The following is a 15,604-nucleotide window of genomic DNA, read 5'->3' as shown; positions in this document are numbered from 1 at the left end:
TTTAGCCCCCAATTACCCTAAATAATTTTGTCATATTTTTTTCTTTTGTATTGTCATTGATTACGTTTTGAATTTGCAAATTTTAGTTTTATTAATTAGTTTTTAATAATTTTTTATATTTTTTATAATTTAAAATAATTTTTCTAATATTTATAGAATAATTTAGTCTAAAAATCATCCCAAAATCCATATATGTCACGTAGATACTTAACGGATAGTTAATGGTAAGTACTAACAATTGCACTAAAATTATAGATTTATGTATTGTCACCAAAAAGAAATTGGGAATTAAAGTGTAACTTTTGAAAAGATTTTGGTATTATAGCTGCCAATTAGACTAATAAAAATGTGATACTTGGATATTTAACGGGCAGTTAACAGTGAGTGCTAATGGTGACACAAAAATTCTAGATTTAAGTATTATTACCGCAAAAAAAAAAATTTGGTATTATCGCCACAAATATCTCTTATTATTATTATTATTATTTTATTTGAAAAAAAGAAGAAGATTATGTTAGAACTTTTGAGATTTATAGCTTCCTCAAATGAGCAAGAATTGCTTTGTATTCTATTCAAATTCAAAATAACTAAATAATCTAATTGGTTCGCGATTAGAGGACTGTATTTTTAAAAAGTGAGATTCTGAAATGAAAATCTCAATTTAGTGACTAAAAACATGTTTCTGAAAATGTGATTGGTTTAATATCTGCAAACTGTTTTTGAGTTTTAAAAAATTGAATATGTGAAAATTGAGAAAGCATGGTTTTATTGTTTTATACTTTCCTTCATAAAATCTGAATTCTGATTTGGATTTAATTTTCAAATACAGTCTACCAATCATGTATTTTGACAAGTCTAACAAATTTTAAAAATCTAAAATCATAAAGTTATATCCAAATTGGATACCAATCACACCCTAAAGTAACCAATAATACTTCTTCAATCGTGCATGCTTGTACTTGTGCCATACTCGCAATTTTCACACTAGTACGTTGAGCTTGTTCCTAAACACGCCAAACCGAAAGGTACATGTTCAGAAAAATATCACATTATAACTATAAAGTCGGAAAACAATATATTTTTATGTTACCATATCTTTTAAAAGAATTAGATAAGTACCATATTTTAAGAACTTAAGAACTATGATATTTTAAAAACAAGAGTCAAAATCACCATTCCATGACCACAAGCCCCCTTGCCCCAACCCGCCAAAGGTAATCATTGCGTTGCATCTAGAATGTGTTATTTTTCAAATGTTTTAGAGTACAGAGCACAACGACTATTTATTTGTGTTATTTTTGTAATGGCCTATGAAAGATGTTGCCTGATTTCGTTATAACACTTTTTTTTTGGGTAATTTACAAAAATACACTAAAAGTTTAAAAAAATATGAAAAATACGGTACATTACAAAAATACGAAATTTTTTGATAAAAACACGGAGTGGCAAAAGCGTAAATACGGAGTGGAAAAATTGTAAATAAAAGTGGCAAAATACAATTTTTTGTGATCAACGTTTACAAACTTGTAAATATCTGTTGCAAAATTGTAAACATCTGTTATATGTTTGTAAATAATATTTACAAAAATCAGTTTTAGAATTGTATTTTTTTTTTTACATAAAACTTACGAACAAATTTGTAACTAAATTTTTTATTTTTGTACCAATAGTTTACAAATTTAGTTTCATAAATTTGAAAGATATTTTTTGTAACTAACATTTACGAAAATAATTTATTGTTAAGAGGTCGTAACCAAAATTTACATAAAAATAATATATTTTTTCATATTGTTATAATATTATACCAAAAAATTACAGGAACCATCTTATTTATACTATACAACTCAAAAATATAAATTTAAGATATTCATTTTTTATAAAACACTTTATTAAGGGAAATCTACAAAAATACATTAAAATATAAAAAATATATGAAAATCTGTTACAAATTTGTAAATACCTGTTACAATTGTAAATATTTGTTACAAATTTGTAAACATCTATTATTAAATGGTAAACAATTTTTACATTTTTGTAACTAATATTTAAAAAATTAGTTTAAAAAGAGATTAAATTGTAACTAAAAAATTTATTTTTGTAACAAAAGTTTCTTAAACTAGTTTTATAATTAGAAAATATATTTTGTAACTAATATTTACAAAAACATTATATAATTTTTATTAGCATAATTGTAACAAAGATTTATAATTCTAATTTAAAAATATTAAAATAATAATATTGTGACGATCATTAACTATATTGTAATATATAATTATTAAACCAATAACTAATGTAACTTATAGATATTGATTTTTTTTAGTAATCATGGATATTGAATTCGAAAGCAATAAATAAAACATAAATTTATTTAGTTTGATCAATTTTTTTAATTATTTATCATTTGTTATTTTTATAACATCTCTCAACATATATACTACTAATTTATTGATTGACTTAATTAAAATAAGTTTATTTTTAAGAGTAATATTATATGTTTTCTTAAAGCAATATCATAATTGTTTTGTCTATATAATGCTTTGTTAACCTATTTAAATATCAAGTAAAAAGTAAAATATTAAAAAAAAACAAAAATAAGAGATATAGGAAAAAAATATAGACTACAAAGACAAAAAAAAATGGAAAATATTAGCAAAAAGACAAAATAAATTTAGTTGATATATATTTATATATAAAAGTAGCATATTATAAAAAAAAAAAAACATTTATACTACCGTTGGAATCATTGAATGGGTGATTCAGCAAAAACAAAGAATTAATTTGTGGGTGGAGACTAAAACAGAAGTTACAAATGGGAGAGATAACAATTATACCGTAAATTTGTAATAAACTTATATAACCGTATATTTAGACTTTTTTTCTCAAATACCGTACAATGTGTAATTTTCCCTTTTTTTTTTCGGTTGATTTACCACTCATGACATTTCGTATGTTTGCCGTCGTTGTTTTCCACTTCGTCACCAGTCAAAAGTCAAAATGGTTTCAAAACTATATTTTTTAATTATTATTTTAAATGGGAAGGAGGAGCACAAATTTTAAAAACCGTGTCTGCCTGCACAACATTTATCCTGATTCCTGATGATGATGGATCCCACCGTACACGTGGCTCGCAGTAAAAAATTATTGGGAACATCATCTCATTGTGGGTCCCACTTTCTCCACCAATTATATAATCTTATTTGACCGACCTGCCCGTGACGTCTCAACAGTCAACAGTCCAATCCAACCCCAAATTTCCACACATCCAACGATACTTAATCCATCCTCACCTTCTCATTCTTGTTTTTATTCTCCTTACATTACCAACTGGGCCCACTGAACACTGTTCAACACTCAATCAAAATGGGCCACGTGGAAGGTGCACCGTAAAATGGGTCCGAGTACTCATACTGGAAAACTTCATAGAGGTTAAAAAGTGGAAAATGTGAGAGAAGAAGAGGGTGCTGTGCTGTGCTGTGTGAAGCCAAGTAAGCGAATGATAGAGAAGACTGCAAGAACAAGCTTTTGGCTTACCGTCTGAGGAATCAAAGAATCTTTTCATTTTTTTTGGGTGGTGAAGAAGGGATTTGAAGGAGTGTTACACTTACTGGGATTTGTTTAGATTTCTTTCTTGTGCATGAGGTATGCTTTTTTTTTTTTGGAATTTTGTTCTTAGTGATTTCATGGTTTTGTTCTTGAAATCTCAGATTTATTTTGCTTGTTTTGTACTGGGTTTCTTTTATGTTGTGCCTTGTAATTGCTCATTTAGCTGAACTGGTAGGGAAATCTTGTGTTGTGATTTAAAAATGTTGTCTTCTTCTGTAGTTAATCTTGTTTAAGCATAATGCTAGGTTTGGAGAGAGGTTGTTTTTAATGTTAAGCATTGTGTCAGAGTCTTTGTAAAGAATGGTAGGTTTTAGACGGTTTTAGTATATGGGTTTCTCTTAGATGCACATTTTGACTAATGGGTATGCTCAAGTAGGAGAGATTTGTAATGTTGTTATTGCTTTCGTGTTGAATCATAGTTTTGCTGGTGTTTAGATAAGTTTTTTGCCTTGCCTGTTTTGGTTAACTAGAGAAATTCTTAAGATAGATTCCATGGTTTAAACAAAGGGTATCAATTATAAATTTCCTTCCTACATGGAACTGAATATTAACGCCAACTAGCTCAACACTACTATAGAGAAACATCACAGCAATTTTTTGTGGAATACAGGTTTTTCTGTTGCAACAATGAGTGAAGCAATGGGCTACACTTTTTAAAAGAGTCTGATTCTCGCAAATGTCTGAAGTTATTGAACTTCTAAACCATTCTGATCTAAGGTTTATGGACAGGAACTTTCATTTTGGTAGATTTTAGCTAATTATTTACCTTAATACTAATTCTCAAAAAACAAAACTAAAGTTAATTCAAATGGTCGATGTATAGTATTTGGCAACGGGGAAGGATTACAAACTCATTTCTGGACAGGGATAATTTTTATTCATGAGAAAATTGGACTGCTTTCTTTTGGGTAAGGATGATTTATCTTGCATTTTCATGTTTCTGCAGCAGATGTTAATTGACTTGGAGTTATGTAATTTGAAGAGATCATCTCCTGGGTAGTCATTTGAACAGGATATTGGACATGAGTATGCTGGTGGGGATATGCTCGAGCCAAGGGAAGCTGATATACCTGCCCTGTTTCTGTTTTTGGTTGTGCTTCCTTTGGTTGCTTATGTCTTACTTGGAAAATGGAGTGAATCTGCTAAGAAGAGAGAGAGGATAAATTTACTTGCTGAGCTGGCTGCTGAAGAAGCTCTTAGAGCAGAAGCAATGGCTGTTGGTGATGTTATTCCTCTTGTGGCCTCTACAAAAAATGGAAACCATGCATGTGCGAGGTGCTTTGGTCCAGCTACAACTCGCTGCTCCAAGTGCAAGTCTGTTAGATACTGGTAAGCTCTAATCCTTTTTCTAAGGCCACAAAAATTACAGATTGTTTGGTATAGATTGTTGTTGTCTCCATATATGGTTTTCAACAAAGCAAGTTTGAAGTAGATATATTATTTTATGGAATCTGAATTTATATACACATATATATATATATATTATATAAAAAGATATTGAAATAAAGAAAAAAATTATTAAATAGTCATTTGGCTGAACTGAAGGGGTGAACCATCAAAACAATCTGAAGCAAAAAATTTCATTTAGTATGAATGATCGCAGCATGCAATAAGTATGTTGCATGCCTTCTAAACCTTGTGCCTGCCCTCCAATTGTTTTTTATCGGTTGCTAGATAGATTGTGATCCCACTTTCTCCAGTTACAGCTTGTGCTGAATATCTTATTGATTTTCCATTCTATCTTGTTTTTGTGAATAGCTAGTTTCTTATTCGTCTTTTTCCCCTTCCATTGCAATAATAATTGCATAGGCATTCTTTTGGGTGCAAAAAAGCTTATGATGTAGAAGAGAGAGTGAAATATATGTATACAAGAACTTACCTTTCATCTTAGGTTTCAGTCAATTCAATAGTGGTTTTTATTTTCCCAAATTAGTTCCTTTTTCTTTGTTATCACCATGTCATGCGTAATTATATTCAGTACATTAACAATTTAAAATACAGGCACAACCCAATCTATTCATTGTGTTTAAACAATTTGAGTTAAGTTTCTGCTTTGTTTTGTTGCTGCTAGGTGGAGGATCCCTAGTCCTCTGCCTCATTCCTTGTTTCTTTTCCTTAATAAAGCCTTTTGGTTTCTTACCTGGAAAATGCATATAAGTCTTACATTTTACAAATTATTTCCAGTTCTGGGAAGTGTCAAATTATTCACTGGAGGGAAGTCCACAAGCAAGAATGCCAGCAAATGAAAAGCACTAACTCAGGCTCACCTCTTATGGCCGCTTCAGTTGAAGACTCTATGTATGAGAGGTTCTTACCTAATGAGAGCATGGATTCTCTGTATTTTGGATACAACATTGAGCAGGCTATGGTGGATAAAGAAGCTCCAGAAAATATAATTTATCCCTCAGTTAGCAATGGCATCTCTGCTACAATTGATCGTTCAGCTAGTGATGCATCTCAAGTGTCTGTGCCAGAGAGAAGAAGCACAGAAAAACGTGCTTCTCGTAAATCCAACAAAGAAACAGTGAGAAGGAAGGATAGTGTTGCACCCAATTCTTCTATCGAAGTCAGTGGGAGTTGGAATGCTTATACGACCTCATCAAATGTTGTTTCATCAAAAGAGGTTTTAAAAGGCCATAGGGTTAGTATCTTTAGATTTGTTATGTTATTAGCATTCTTTGTATCTTATCATAATTTTCCATGTAATAAACTGGATGAACTGTTTATTGCAGTCAAGAAATACCGACTCTTTCATATCAGAAGAATCTTCGACCAAGCAGAGTATTAATATCTCTGATGTTTATATTCATGAACGAGCTACTCCAGGAAGTACACTGCCTGAGAATGGTACAAATGAAAGTCAATATGGGAACACATTAGAACCAGAGAACCATCATGGATTCTCTTGCTCATCCTATTCATCCAAGAATGGATCCAATGGGTATGAAATTGGGAAGGACTTTAATCAGAATGGTGGAAACCTACTAGAAGTGGAAACTACTTCCCATAGTGAACAGGTTGAATTTGAATGTTCTCCTGAAATGACCGCAGTAAAGGGAGGTGCTAAACCTAAAAGACCACCATATTCTCTTGGAAGCAAGAGTTGTAAATTGCCAAAATCAACTTTGAAAGAGAAGGAAGAGCACTTCTGCTCAGAGAGAGAGTGGAAGGGGCAGGTTCTCGAGTCAAGTGAGTAGTAAAGACTACCACTAATGATCATTTTATATGAAAAAGATTACTTGAAATGTACTCTGTTTATGGTTCCTCACTCATCATTTTTGTTGTGCAGAATCCTCTAGAATGAGGGATGCTCCCATGCAAGCATGTGATGGAGGTGCAAACACACGGATTTTGAAGATGATGGGCCTAAAGAAGCCAACTAAACTTACTAGAAAAGATGTCTCTGAAGTCAGTGGTGATAGACACAAAACTAAGGTTCTCTGTTCAATGTACCATTCATTTTCACCTTCACTGCTCATGTGACTGTTTTTTCTTGGGTTTTAAACTTTAGCCGAAAACTTTGTTTTGGATGTTTTATTTGTCTGTCTCAGATGCTTTTTCCTTACGAGGAGTTTGTGAAGTTCTTCCAGTGTGACGTGTTTAATTTATCATATCGTGGCCTTTTGAATTGTGGGAACAGGTACGCTACCCTTAATTTTTAATTGCTTGCAAGTTGAGAATATTTAATGAGACCAAAACATAAATTCATGAAACCTGAAACCTCAAGATTTTGTTGTATTCGATACATCAACCTTACAATAGCTGGTGTCTACACAGTAATCTCTGGTCTATTGCTGTCTGGAAATCGGGAGTCAGATATCTGATTTTGAATGTTAATTCTAAGTTAATAGGTTTCTTGATTATTTTAGATTTTGTAACATGATTTAATTTTTTTTTTCTCTTTACACATGTTTTGGAGGACTCATGTTTCCTGTCTCTTTTGCAAATTGTATTTTTGTTTTGCAGTTGCTATGCAAATGCTGTCTTGCAGTGTCTGACCTCCACAAAGCCTCTCATTATTTACTTGCTTCGTAGATCACATTCAAGATCATGTACTTCCATTTCTCTTTTAATATTGTATTTTTTGGCTAGGTTTAATTTCTCCTTCACAGTTTGTTGTTGTCACTATATAGTGGTGTTTTCCTTAAATACACATGTATCTTACTTATCGGTTATATGCACTTTAGGTTGTGGTAAAGATTGGTGTCTCATGTGTGAATTAGAACAACATGTTATGATGTTAAGAGAAACTGGAGGCCCACTTTCGCCTAGCAGAATTCTTTCGCACATGCGGAGTATCAATTGCCATATTGGTGATGGAAGTCAGGAAGATGCACACGAATTCTTAAGGTCTGTGAACTTTAACTATTGCATTTTTGGGATACCGCTCTGCAATCTTTTGCTGCTGTTTAATTTTTCTCAGCAATTTTGAATCAGACTAGTCATGAAGTTTGATTTTTCTATGTTTAGATGAGTAATGGTAGGTCTTGTATTACTTTGATTTGACTTCAAGATGTTCTGATAGGATTCTAGGGACACCACTGTGGCTTCTTTCTTCTTACTATCCATGCATATCTTTGTTTTATGGACTGTTATTTACAAGCACAGGTTTATGATTTAATGTATGATGCCATTTTCTTACAGGCTTCTGATTGCATCTATGCAATCTATATGTTTGGAGGGATTGGGAGGAGAAAGTAAGGTAGATCCCAGATTGCAAGAGACAACTTTTATACAGCATACTTTTGGGGGGCATCTAAGATCGAAGGTGCTTTTATCTAAGTCAGTTGTAACCTATTGTTATGCATTTTTCTAAGTGAAAATTCTCTGCCACATTAATTGTGAATTAAGCAATTTTATTGCAACCAGGTCAAGTGTTTGAAATGTCGTCATGAATCTGAAAGATATGAAAACATTATGGATCTTACATTAGAGATATATGGTTGGGTTGAGTCACTTGAAGATGCATTGACGCAATTTACAACTCCTGAAGATTTGGATGGAGAAAACATGTACAGATGTGGAAGGTTCGATGACTCATTAAATTTTTTTACATATAAGGAAGTTCAAATCCATTAAATTTATAAGCTCTTGATTTTGTTTTTTTGTTTTGTTTTGGTAAGGTGTGCTACCTATGTTCGAGCTAGGAAGCAGCTAAGCATACATGAGGCACCAAATATCCTGACAATTGTTTTAAAGAGATTTCAGGTATCATTTTTTGGTAGTGTTTTGAGCAGGGAATTTATATGCTTTTCTTTTGGTGTAATTGTTAAGTTGTTAAGAAGTGAATCAATTTGCTTTGTCTTTTTATCTCATATAATTCAGGTGTAACACCTTTACTGGTAGACATCCATGTTTCTTTTACTGCACGAATTCTTCCATCCTTTGACTTTCTTTTTCTGCCCTTAACTTAATCAGGAAGGAAAATACGGAAAAATCAACAAGTGCATCACGTTTCCTGATATGCTTGATATGATTCCATTCATGACTGGAACGGGTGATATTCCTCCACTATACTTGCTGTATGCCGTCGTGGTGCATTTAGATACATTGAATGCATCTTTTTCTGGGCATTATGTTTCATATGTTAAAGACTTGCAAGGAAATTGGTTTAGGATAGATGACATTGAGGTAATCTCTCATCCATATATTTAGATGACGCGTGATCTAAAACAAACCAGAATTTTTAGATGACTACTCTGAAAGTATTTGCAAATTTTCTCAACTACTTTTTTGATTAAAATGTTGGTGAACAGCTTACTACTTGACTAGTTACTCAGTAAGGATGATATATACTTGTCATATAGTAATTTCTTTGTCGAACTTAATTTTAGGTGCTGGAGTTTGAAGAGTCTTTTGATGTTTTTTTTCAAGTATTGTTTTGAAGTTTCTGTTCTGATAAATTGGGGTCCTAAGGTTGATCATGTTTCTTTAACAGGTCCAGCCAGTTGCAATGAGCCAGGTTATGTCAGAAGGAGCGTATATATTATTTTACATGAGGTATAATCAATTAAATTGAGTTCTGGGTAAAAGAGATGTAGTTACCCTGTTTTTTTTCCCTCCCCTGTTATAATTGCATGATAACTGCCACTTTAGCTAGCAATCTGGGTCTGGACTGTAATATGTTAGCACTGCAAAGTGATGTATTGGACTCCAATTATTTTCGTCATCATTTTCTCCTTGTTACTGGATTAGCACATATTCTTCCTGTAGTTTCTCTGAACACATCATTATTATATTTGTATATTTTTTTACTCTTCCAGGTCTTGCCCCCGACCGCAAAGAACACTTGCTGGAAGAGCCATCCAGCAGCAAGTTCCAGAATTCACAACTCATTGTACATCGAAGCCTTCAAGGTCAGGAAAAAGTAAACCCAACGGTCAATATGTTGGTCCAGAGTCTTTGTCCGATGATATTAGAGCTGGAATGGGTGATGGTTTTGCTCACCACACCTCAAACAACATCCTTAGGAGTGCAAACAGGACTGTTGTTCCAGCAATGGAAACAAGACTCCCCAATGGTGCGGAGTTTTCTGATGCTACATCAAGTGATTGGTCTCTCTTTACTAGTTCAGACGAGGCATCTTTCACAACTGAGAGTACCAGAGACTCTTTCAGCACTGTAGATTATGCTGATACATGCAATGTGGATCCATTCTCATCCATCTTCCACGGTATATACGCACCAGATTATCCCCATAATTCTGTTTCCTGCAGAAATTTGTTGAATAATAGGCCACAAACTAGATTTATGTCTCAGGAGAAGGATCATATTTTGGACTCATACTTGTCATCATCAGCACAGCCTCTTGACAGATTACCAAAAGTTGACTATTCACAACAGGTCAGTGATTCTCCCACAGCATTTTCATCTGACAGTAACTGCGGCATGTTTGTAAGATATGGGGGTAGTAACCCAGTAGAATGGGATTGATCAAATCAAACTTGTGGTCATTGAAAGTTCTAGTTCGTAGGAATTCCTACTGATTGAATATACGATTTAGTAGGTAGAAAGCTGTGTGCCTCAATTTTCTTTTTCAATATTTTGTTGATTGAGGCATATCTGGTTTATATCAAATCAAGGAAAGGAATATTCTTGTTAGCTTTTAAAATATCAGGGAAAGTTGTAAAGCATTTGTCATTTTCTTCTTCTATGATATACCTTTCTCCACAAGGAAATTTGTATCTATAACTAAAACAGCCAAGGGCCTTTTACTGTTCATCTCCATATTATTGTTCTTCTCGAAAAAATCTCCCCAAACCTTGAGCTTTCATGATATGCAGTAAATAAAGATTATATTGGTAATAAAATACACTTTTAATGGAGTTCTGCCATGAGTATGCCCTGGTGGGAGAGCCCACTTGCTGGCTTTATTTTGAGAAGATATCTTATCAAAAGTCGAGTTTTTCATGGTAAGCAGTAAGTAGAGAGAATATTGGTACTGCATTTTTTTAATGGACTTCTGCCAAGAGGACCCCATTTTGAAAAGTGGTCTCTATCGCCCCTGGTGGATGCTTAGCGTGATCTAATATTGTAAATTGAGCCAAAATAATATTTGAAACCAAAAGGCCAAACGAAGGATTTAAAGCCGGACTTGGAAGTGAAAAGTGAAATCTAATGCTTTCCTTCTGAAATTATTATTTAAACTAATTGATTAATTGAAAGCACTCAGTTCTCCTTGCTTGGTGTAGCTCACTATCGAACTATGTGGTAAATTATTAACTATAACAGCCTTCTGTATTGAACTCTGTAAAGTGAATCAAGACATTTGAGTTCACTATATTAAACTCTGTAAAGTGAATCAACACGTTTAAAAGAGAGGGAAAAAAACTCTTCTGATCCTCGTACCATGTTCTACAATACATCACTTTTATTAAGTCTTGTGTAAACCATTACAAGTTTACAACTGCAATATCCTTTACTCACCATAAAAGGGTATTATCCAAAACACTTCAAAATCCAAGCTCAACCCAACTTCTAACTTCATTTATTCCTTTTATTCAAGTCAATCATTTTTCAAGATCAAACGGCATCCAAATCTCATTGACCCTATTCTTAAACTCAAATGGAGAATTGTACTGCGCAACAGTGTAAGCCGAAGTGCTAGTAGTTCCACGGTTCTTCTCAATGGCGGCAGACCAGATTGTGCCGGCAACGCTGGCTTCGAGTGCGGCGGCTTCCACTCCAACCTCATAATCGGATACAAAGCCGCTGAATTGTCTAATAGCCACGTACGTGGACTTCCATTTTTGAATATGAAGCCCTTTGGCAGGAGCTGGATTTGCTTGGTTCTTCTTTGGAACAAAGAAGCTTACAACGAATGAGGATTCGCATAAAGGTCCGTCGCTAGGTGTGATCTCGGTGATCACCGGTCCGGTCATCTCTATCTTCTCCTTGTAGTAGTTCTTCCCTTGGATGTAGTCAAACAGCCTGAATTCCATGAAAAACCATTTACAGTTTTTATTAGGCTGGATTGGTTTGGCATTTTTCAGGTTTATATTTGAGATACTTGATATTTTTGTACTTGACTACTTCGATAAAAATGGACGATTATTCTCTATTTATACATGTAATATATTTTGTTTAATATCCATATGATTACGTACACTATTCATAGCATAGCGTGTTGAACCGAAAATGTGTTCTCGTTGAATTGTTTTTCAAATTGATGTGTGTAATTATTCACAATTCTAGTATTCAAGAACTCACTAGTGATTGAATTATAAAAAATAAACAAATGTATAGGATAAATTTTATATATTAGAAAGAAAGGAACAAACAGAGGAATGGTAATAAAAGAATGAGATGAACTCACTGCAAAAACCCAGTACGGGTTGCGTCGACGAGAGAGATATCTTGAATAGGGGAGGTGGAAACCCAGACGGTGGAATTGTATTTACGAATTTCGTAGCCATTACCCACCTCAATGGTTTCGAAGCTTGGGCACTCTATTCGATTACACGTGGGTGGAAACACTGCTACGGAGGTCTCCTGGTCTGGCCACAGACCCGATAGAAGGGTCATCAGAAAGGAGAACTTAAAAATGGAAGAGGCAGTAGCCATGGTTGAGTAGTTGAGCTCAGCTCAGCTCAGTTCAGATAATGATATGTTGTTTTGGGTTGGGATAAAATCTGAGTTACACTTTCATTTTATTATTTGTAGCTGTAGGAATCGAATGGGTGGTGGTCAGTTATGGTCCACGACCACAAGTTCAATTTGTGGACGTCTTTTAAGCTACTACTTACTTATGCCAAAATATTATTTCGATATTATTATTATTATTATTATTATTATTATTTTATAGGATGTAACTTCAATGAATTTTTTTATTGCCAAAAAATATTGTTTCCTTTCCACGTGAAATTTTGTTTATTAAATTGTAATTTTAAATATTAAAAATTTAATAAAAAGTTCAATAATTGAAAATTACTATGAATTATGAGAGATAGGAAGCCACGGCCACCCACTGCAAATAATATTTTTTTTTGGTTAAGTTATAATTTTATTATCTCTTGAAGTAATTTATATTGAGAAATATAAAATGAAATTAACTATTTATTAATAATTTATAATTTTTTTAAATGAATAATTATAATATTTAAAAAATATAAAATAGTTAAATAATATATTAAAAAGTCGTAGAATTCCTCTTTTATACGTACAAAATAAAGTAAAGAATATTTAATTGGAGTTTTTTCTTTAATACATATTTATTTATTTTTTTTTTATCTTTTTTATTGTGTTTAATTTTTTTTAAAAATACGTCGTCAAGTTTTAATAAATAAGATTTTCAAAATTTCATAAATATAAAAATATGATATCACGAAAAACAATTTAAAAGTAACTTGAAAACAACTCATTGTATCAAAATAAACTACAAAAAAAATATATATATCAGAATAACGAAATATCAACTAAAAAAATATAAAAATAACGTAAAAATAATTTGAAAAGGGTTATTTCAGATTATATGCTTAATAATATACTTTATTTCATCTATATGAAAAATTTAATAGGTCCCAAATATATGTCATTTTGTATAATTTTGACTATAATACTCATTTCATTAAACTTCCCACTATCTCTCACATTAATGTGCACCTATAATTAATTTTTATGTTCTACATAAAAAAATTTAAGATTTTAAATATGTTAAACGTGTAGATCTTGAAAAAATACCAAGATTAAAAAAAATCAACTAAAACGGACATTTAAGCAAAAAGTTATGGCTCACCAAAATTTTCGTCAAATTTCAGCGCAGAGCATCGATATACCATCAATTTTACATTATTTTGGTCAACATTGATTTTGCATCATTTTGGCAAAAAAAAAAAAAAAACCAAGTTTTCAAGGTTGCATCAATTTTCCATCGAATTTCCATCTATTTTGCATCGAATTTGCACAGTTTTGACCAAAAAATCAAAATTTTGAATGCATCGCAATTGCATCGAAGAAGCATCGAAATAACATTGTTTTTGTAAAAAAAAAATTAATGAATACGATGCTATTTCAATGCTTCTTCGATGCAATTGCGATGCATCCGCAAAAATTCATTTTTTGGCCAAAACTGTGCAAATTCGATGCAACCTTGAAAATTTGATTTTTTTTTTTTGCCAAAACGATGTTTTTTGGATGCTCTTGCGATGCAATCATGAAAACTTGATTTTTGGCCAAAATAATGCAAAATCGATGGTACATTGATGCTTTATCGATTAGAGTAGTAAATACAGGCTAGGCTTTCTAGCACAGCATGAAACCGGCACGAGCACGACACGACACGAAAAAATATGGGCTTGGGCGAGGCACGACACGAATTGAAAATTGGCACGACACGGCACGACATGGGCCTGAGCACGACACGACTCGACACGAAAGCACGAACAAATTAGTCCGAAAGCAAGACACGATAAAAAGCCCGATATTTTGACATTAATAATGATAATAAATTTTTATTTGTCAATTATCTATAAATTAAAATGATAATAAAAGTCTATTATTTTTCTCCATGTTTATATTTTATAATTATATTAATTTATTTTAAGATTTGTGAGTTAATTTTTTTAGCATTTATTAGTAGGTATGTAAATTCTAATAATTATCTTTGATATAATTTTGTGTAAAGTATTGTTAAAAAGTATATAAAAATATCTAAAACTATAATTTAAATAAAGAAATGTATTTAGTTTGGTGGTGAGTCCATTGATTGTTAAAGAGGAGGTGAAGGGTTTAATTCTCTATCCTCACATATTTTGGCAATAATAAAATGGGCCCAAATTTTAGCCCAAATAAGGAAAGTGGGCTGGCCCGAATAAGGCACGAGCACGGCACGACATGGGTCGGACCCATGGGCTGTGCTGGGCTTACTCTTTCAAATATGGGTCGGCCTGACATGAATTGAATGCGGGTACGACCTGAATTATTCGGAGGCACGAAAATGTGGGTCGGGCCGGCCCACATTTACAGCTCTAATATCGATGCTCTACACTGAAATTTGACGAAAATTTTGGTGAGCCATAACTTTTTGCTTAACTGTCCGTTTTAGTTTATTTTTTTTAATCTTTGTATTTTTTCGAGATTTACATGTTTAACATATTTAAAACCTTTAATTTTTATTATGTAAAACACAAAAATTAATTATGGGTACACATTAATGGGAGGATTATTTATGAAAATGGTATTTTTATCTAAAACATGGTTGGGGCACATTAATAGGAGTGTTTAAGTTGGCATATTAAAAAAAAAAATTCTATGCAATGTTATGATGCATAGAATCTAAAATTTCCGTTTGAAAATAACACCCAAAAAAAAACCCCCTTAAAAATGTAAAATTGGAAAAAGTATATTTGACTAAAATGTAATATTTTTTAGTAAAATTAAGTATTTTAATGTAAAAATATCTATTTAATTATGTGAAAGGTAGTTGATGAAAATGAAAATCTATATATATATATATATAAAGGAGAGCTTCAAGGAGATGATGTGGCACTCTAAAATTAATGCA

General features: G+C 32.4%; 2 protein-coding genes across 3 annotated transcripts; one reads left to right on the top strand and one right to left on the bottom strand.

The window, feature by feature from the left end:
• Positions 1-3,451: 3,451 nt before the first annotated feature.
• On the top strand, positions 3,452-10,756 carry LOC133796598 (ubiquitin carboxyl-terminal hydrolase 15). 2 transcript variants are annotated; one of them, XM_062234181.1, is made up of 14 exons: positions 3,452-3,639; positions 4,553-4,932; positions 5,788-6,244; positions 6,336-6,792; positions 6,893-7,038; positions 7,155-7,243; positions 7,570-7,655; positions 7,791-7,953; positions 8,248-8,371; positions 8,473-8,630; positions 8,727-8,811; positions 9,022-9,234; positions 9,542-9,603; positions 9,867-10,756. In XM_062234181.1, the coding sequence occupies exons 2-14, from the start codon at positions 4,646-4,648 to the stop codon at positions 10,534-10,536; spliced, it is 2,997 nt and encodes a 998-aa protein (XP_062090165.1). In that variant the 5' UTR covers positions 3,452-3,639; positions 4,553-4,645; the 3' UTR covers positions 10,537-10,756. The 2 variants fall into 2 exon arrangements, with proteins under 2 accessions (XP_062090165.1, XP_062090164.1); XM_062234180.1 differs by having other exon boundaries at positions 4,550-4,932.
• A 663-nt stretch (positions 10,757-11,419) lies between these two features.
• LOC133796599 (uncharacterized) lies at positions 11,420-12,743 on the bottom strand. The gene is made up of 2 exons (XM_062234182.1): positions 12,419-12,743; positions 11,420-12,033 (listed from the first exon to the last, which is right to left on the bottom strand). Exons 1-2 carry the CDS (start codon positions 12,664-12,666, stop codon positions 11,613-11,615), a joined length of 669 nt encoding a protein of 222 aa, XP_062090166.1. The 5' UTR covers positions 12,667-12,743; the 3' UTR covers positions 11,420-11,612.
• Positions 12,744-15,604: the final 2,861 nt, after the last annotated feature.

Source organism: Humulus lupulus, chromosome 8 (assembly GCF_963169125.1).
Source record: "Humulus lupulus chromosome 8, drHumLupu1.1, whole genome shotgun sequence".
Taxonomy (NCBI): domain Eukaryota; kingdom Viridiplantae; phylum Streptophyta; class Magnoliopsida; order Rosales; family Cannabaceae; genus Humulus; species Humulus lupulus.
Note: the sequence above shows the minus strand (reverse complement) of the source record. Positions and strands in the feature narration are given on the sequence as shown.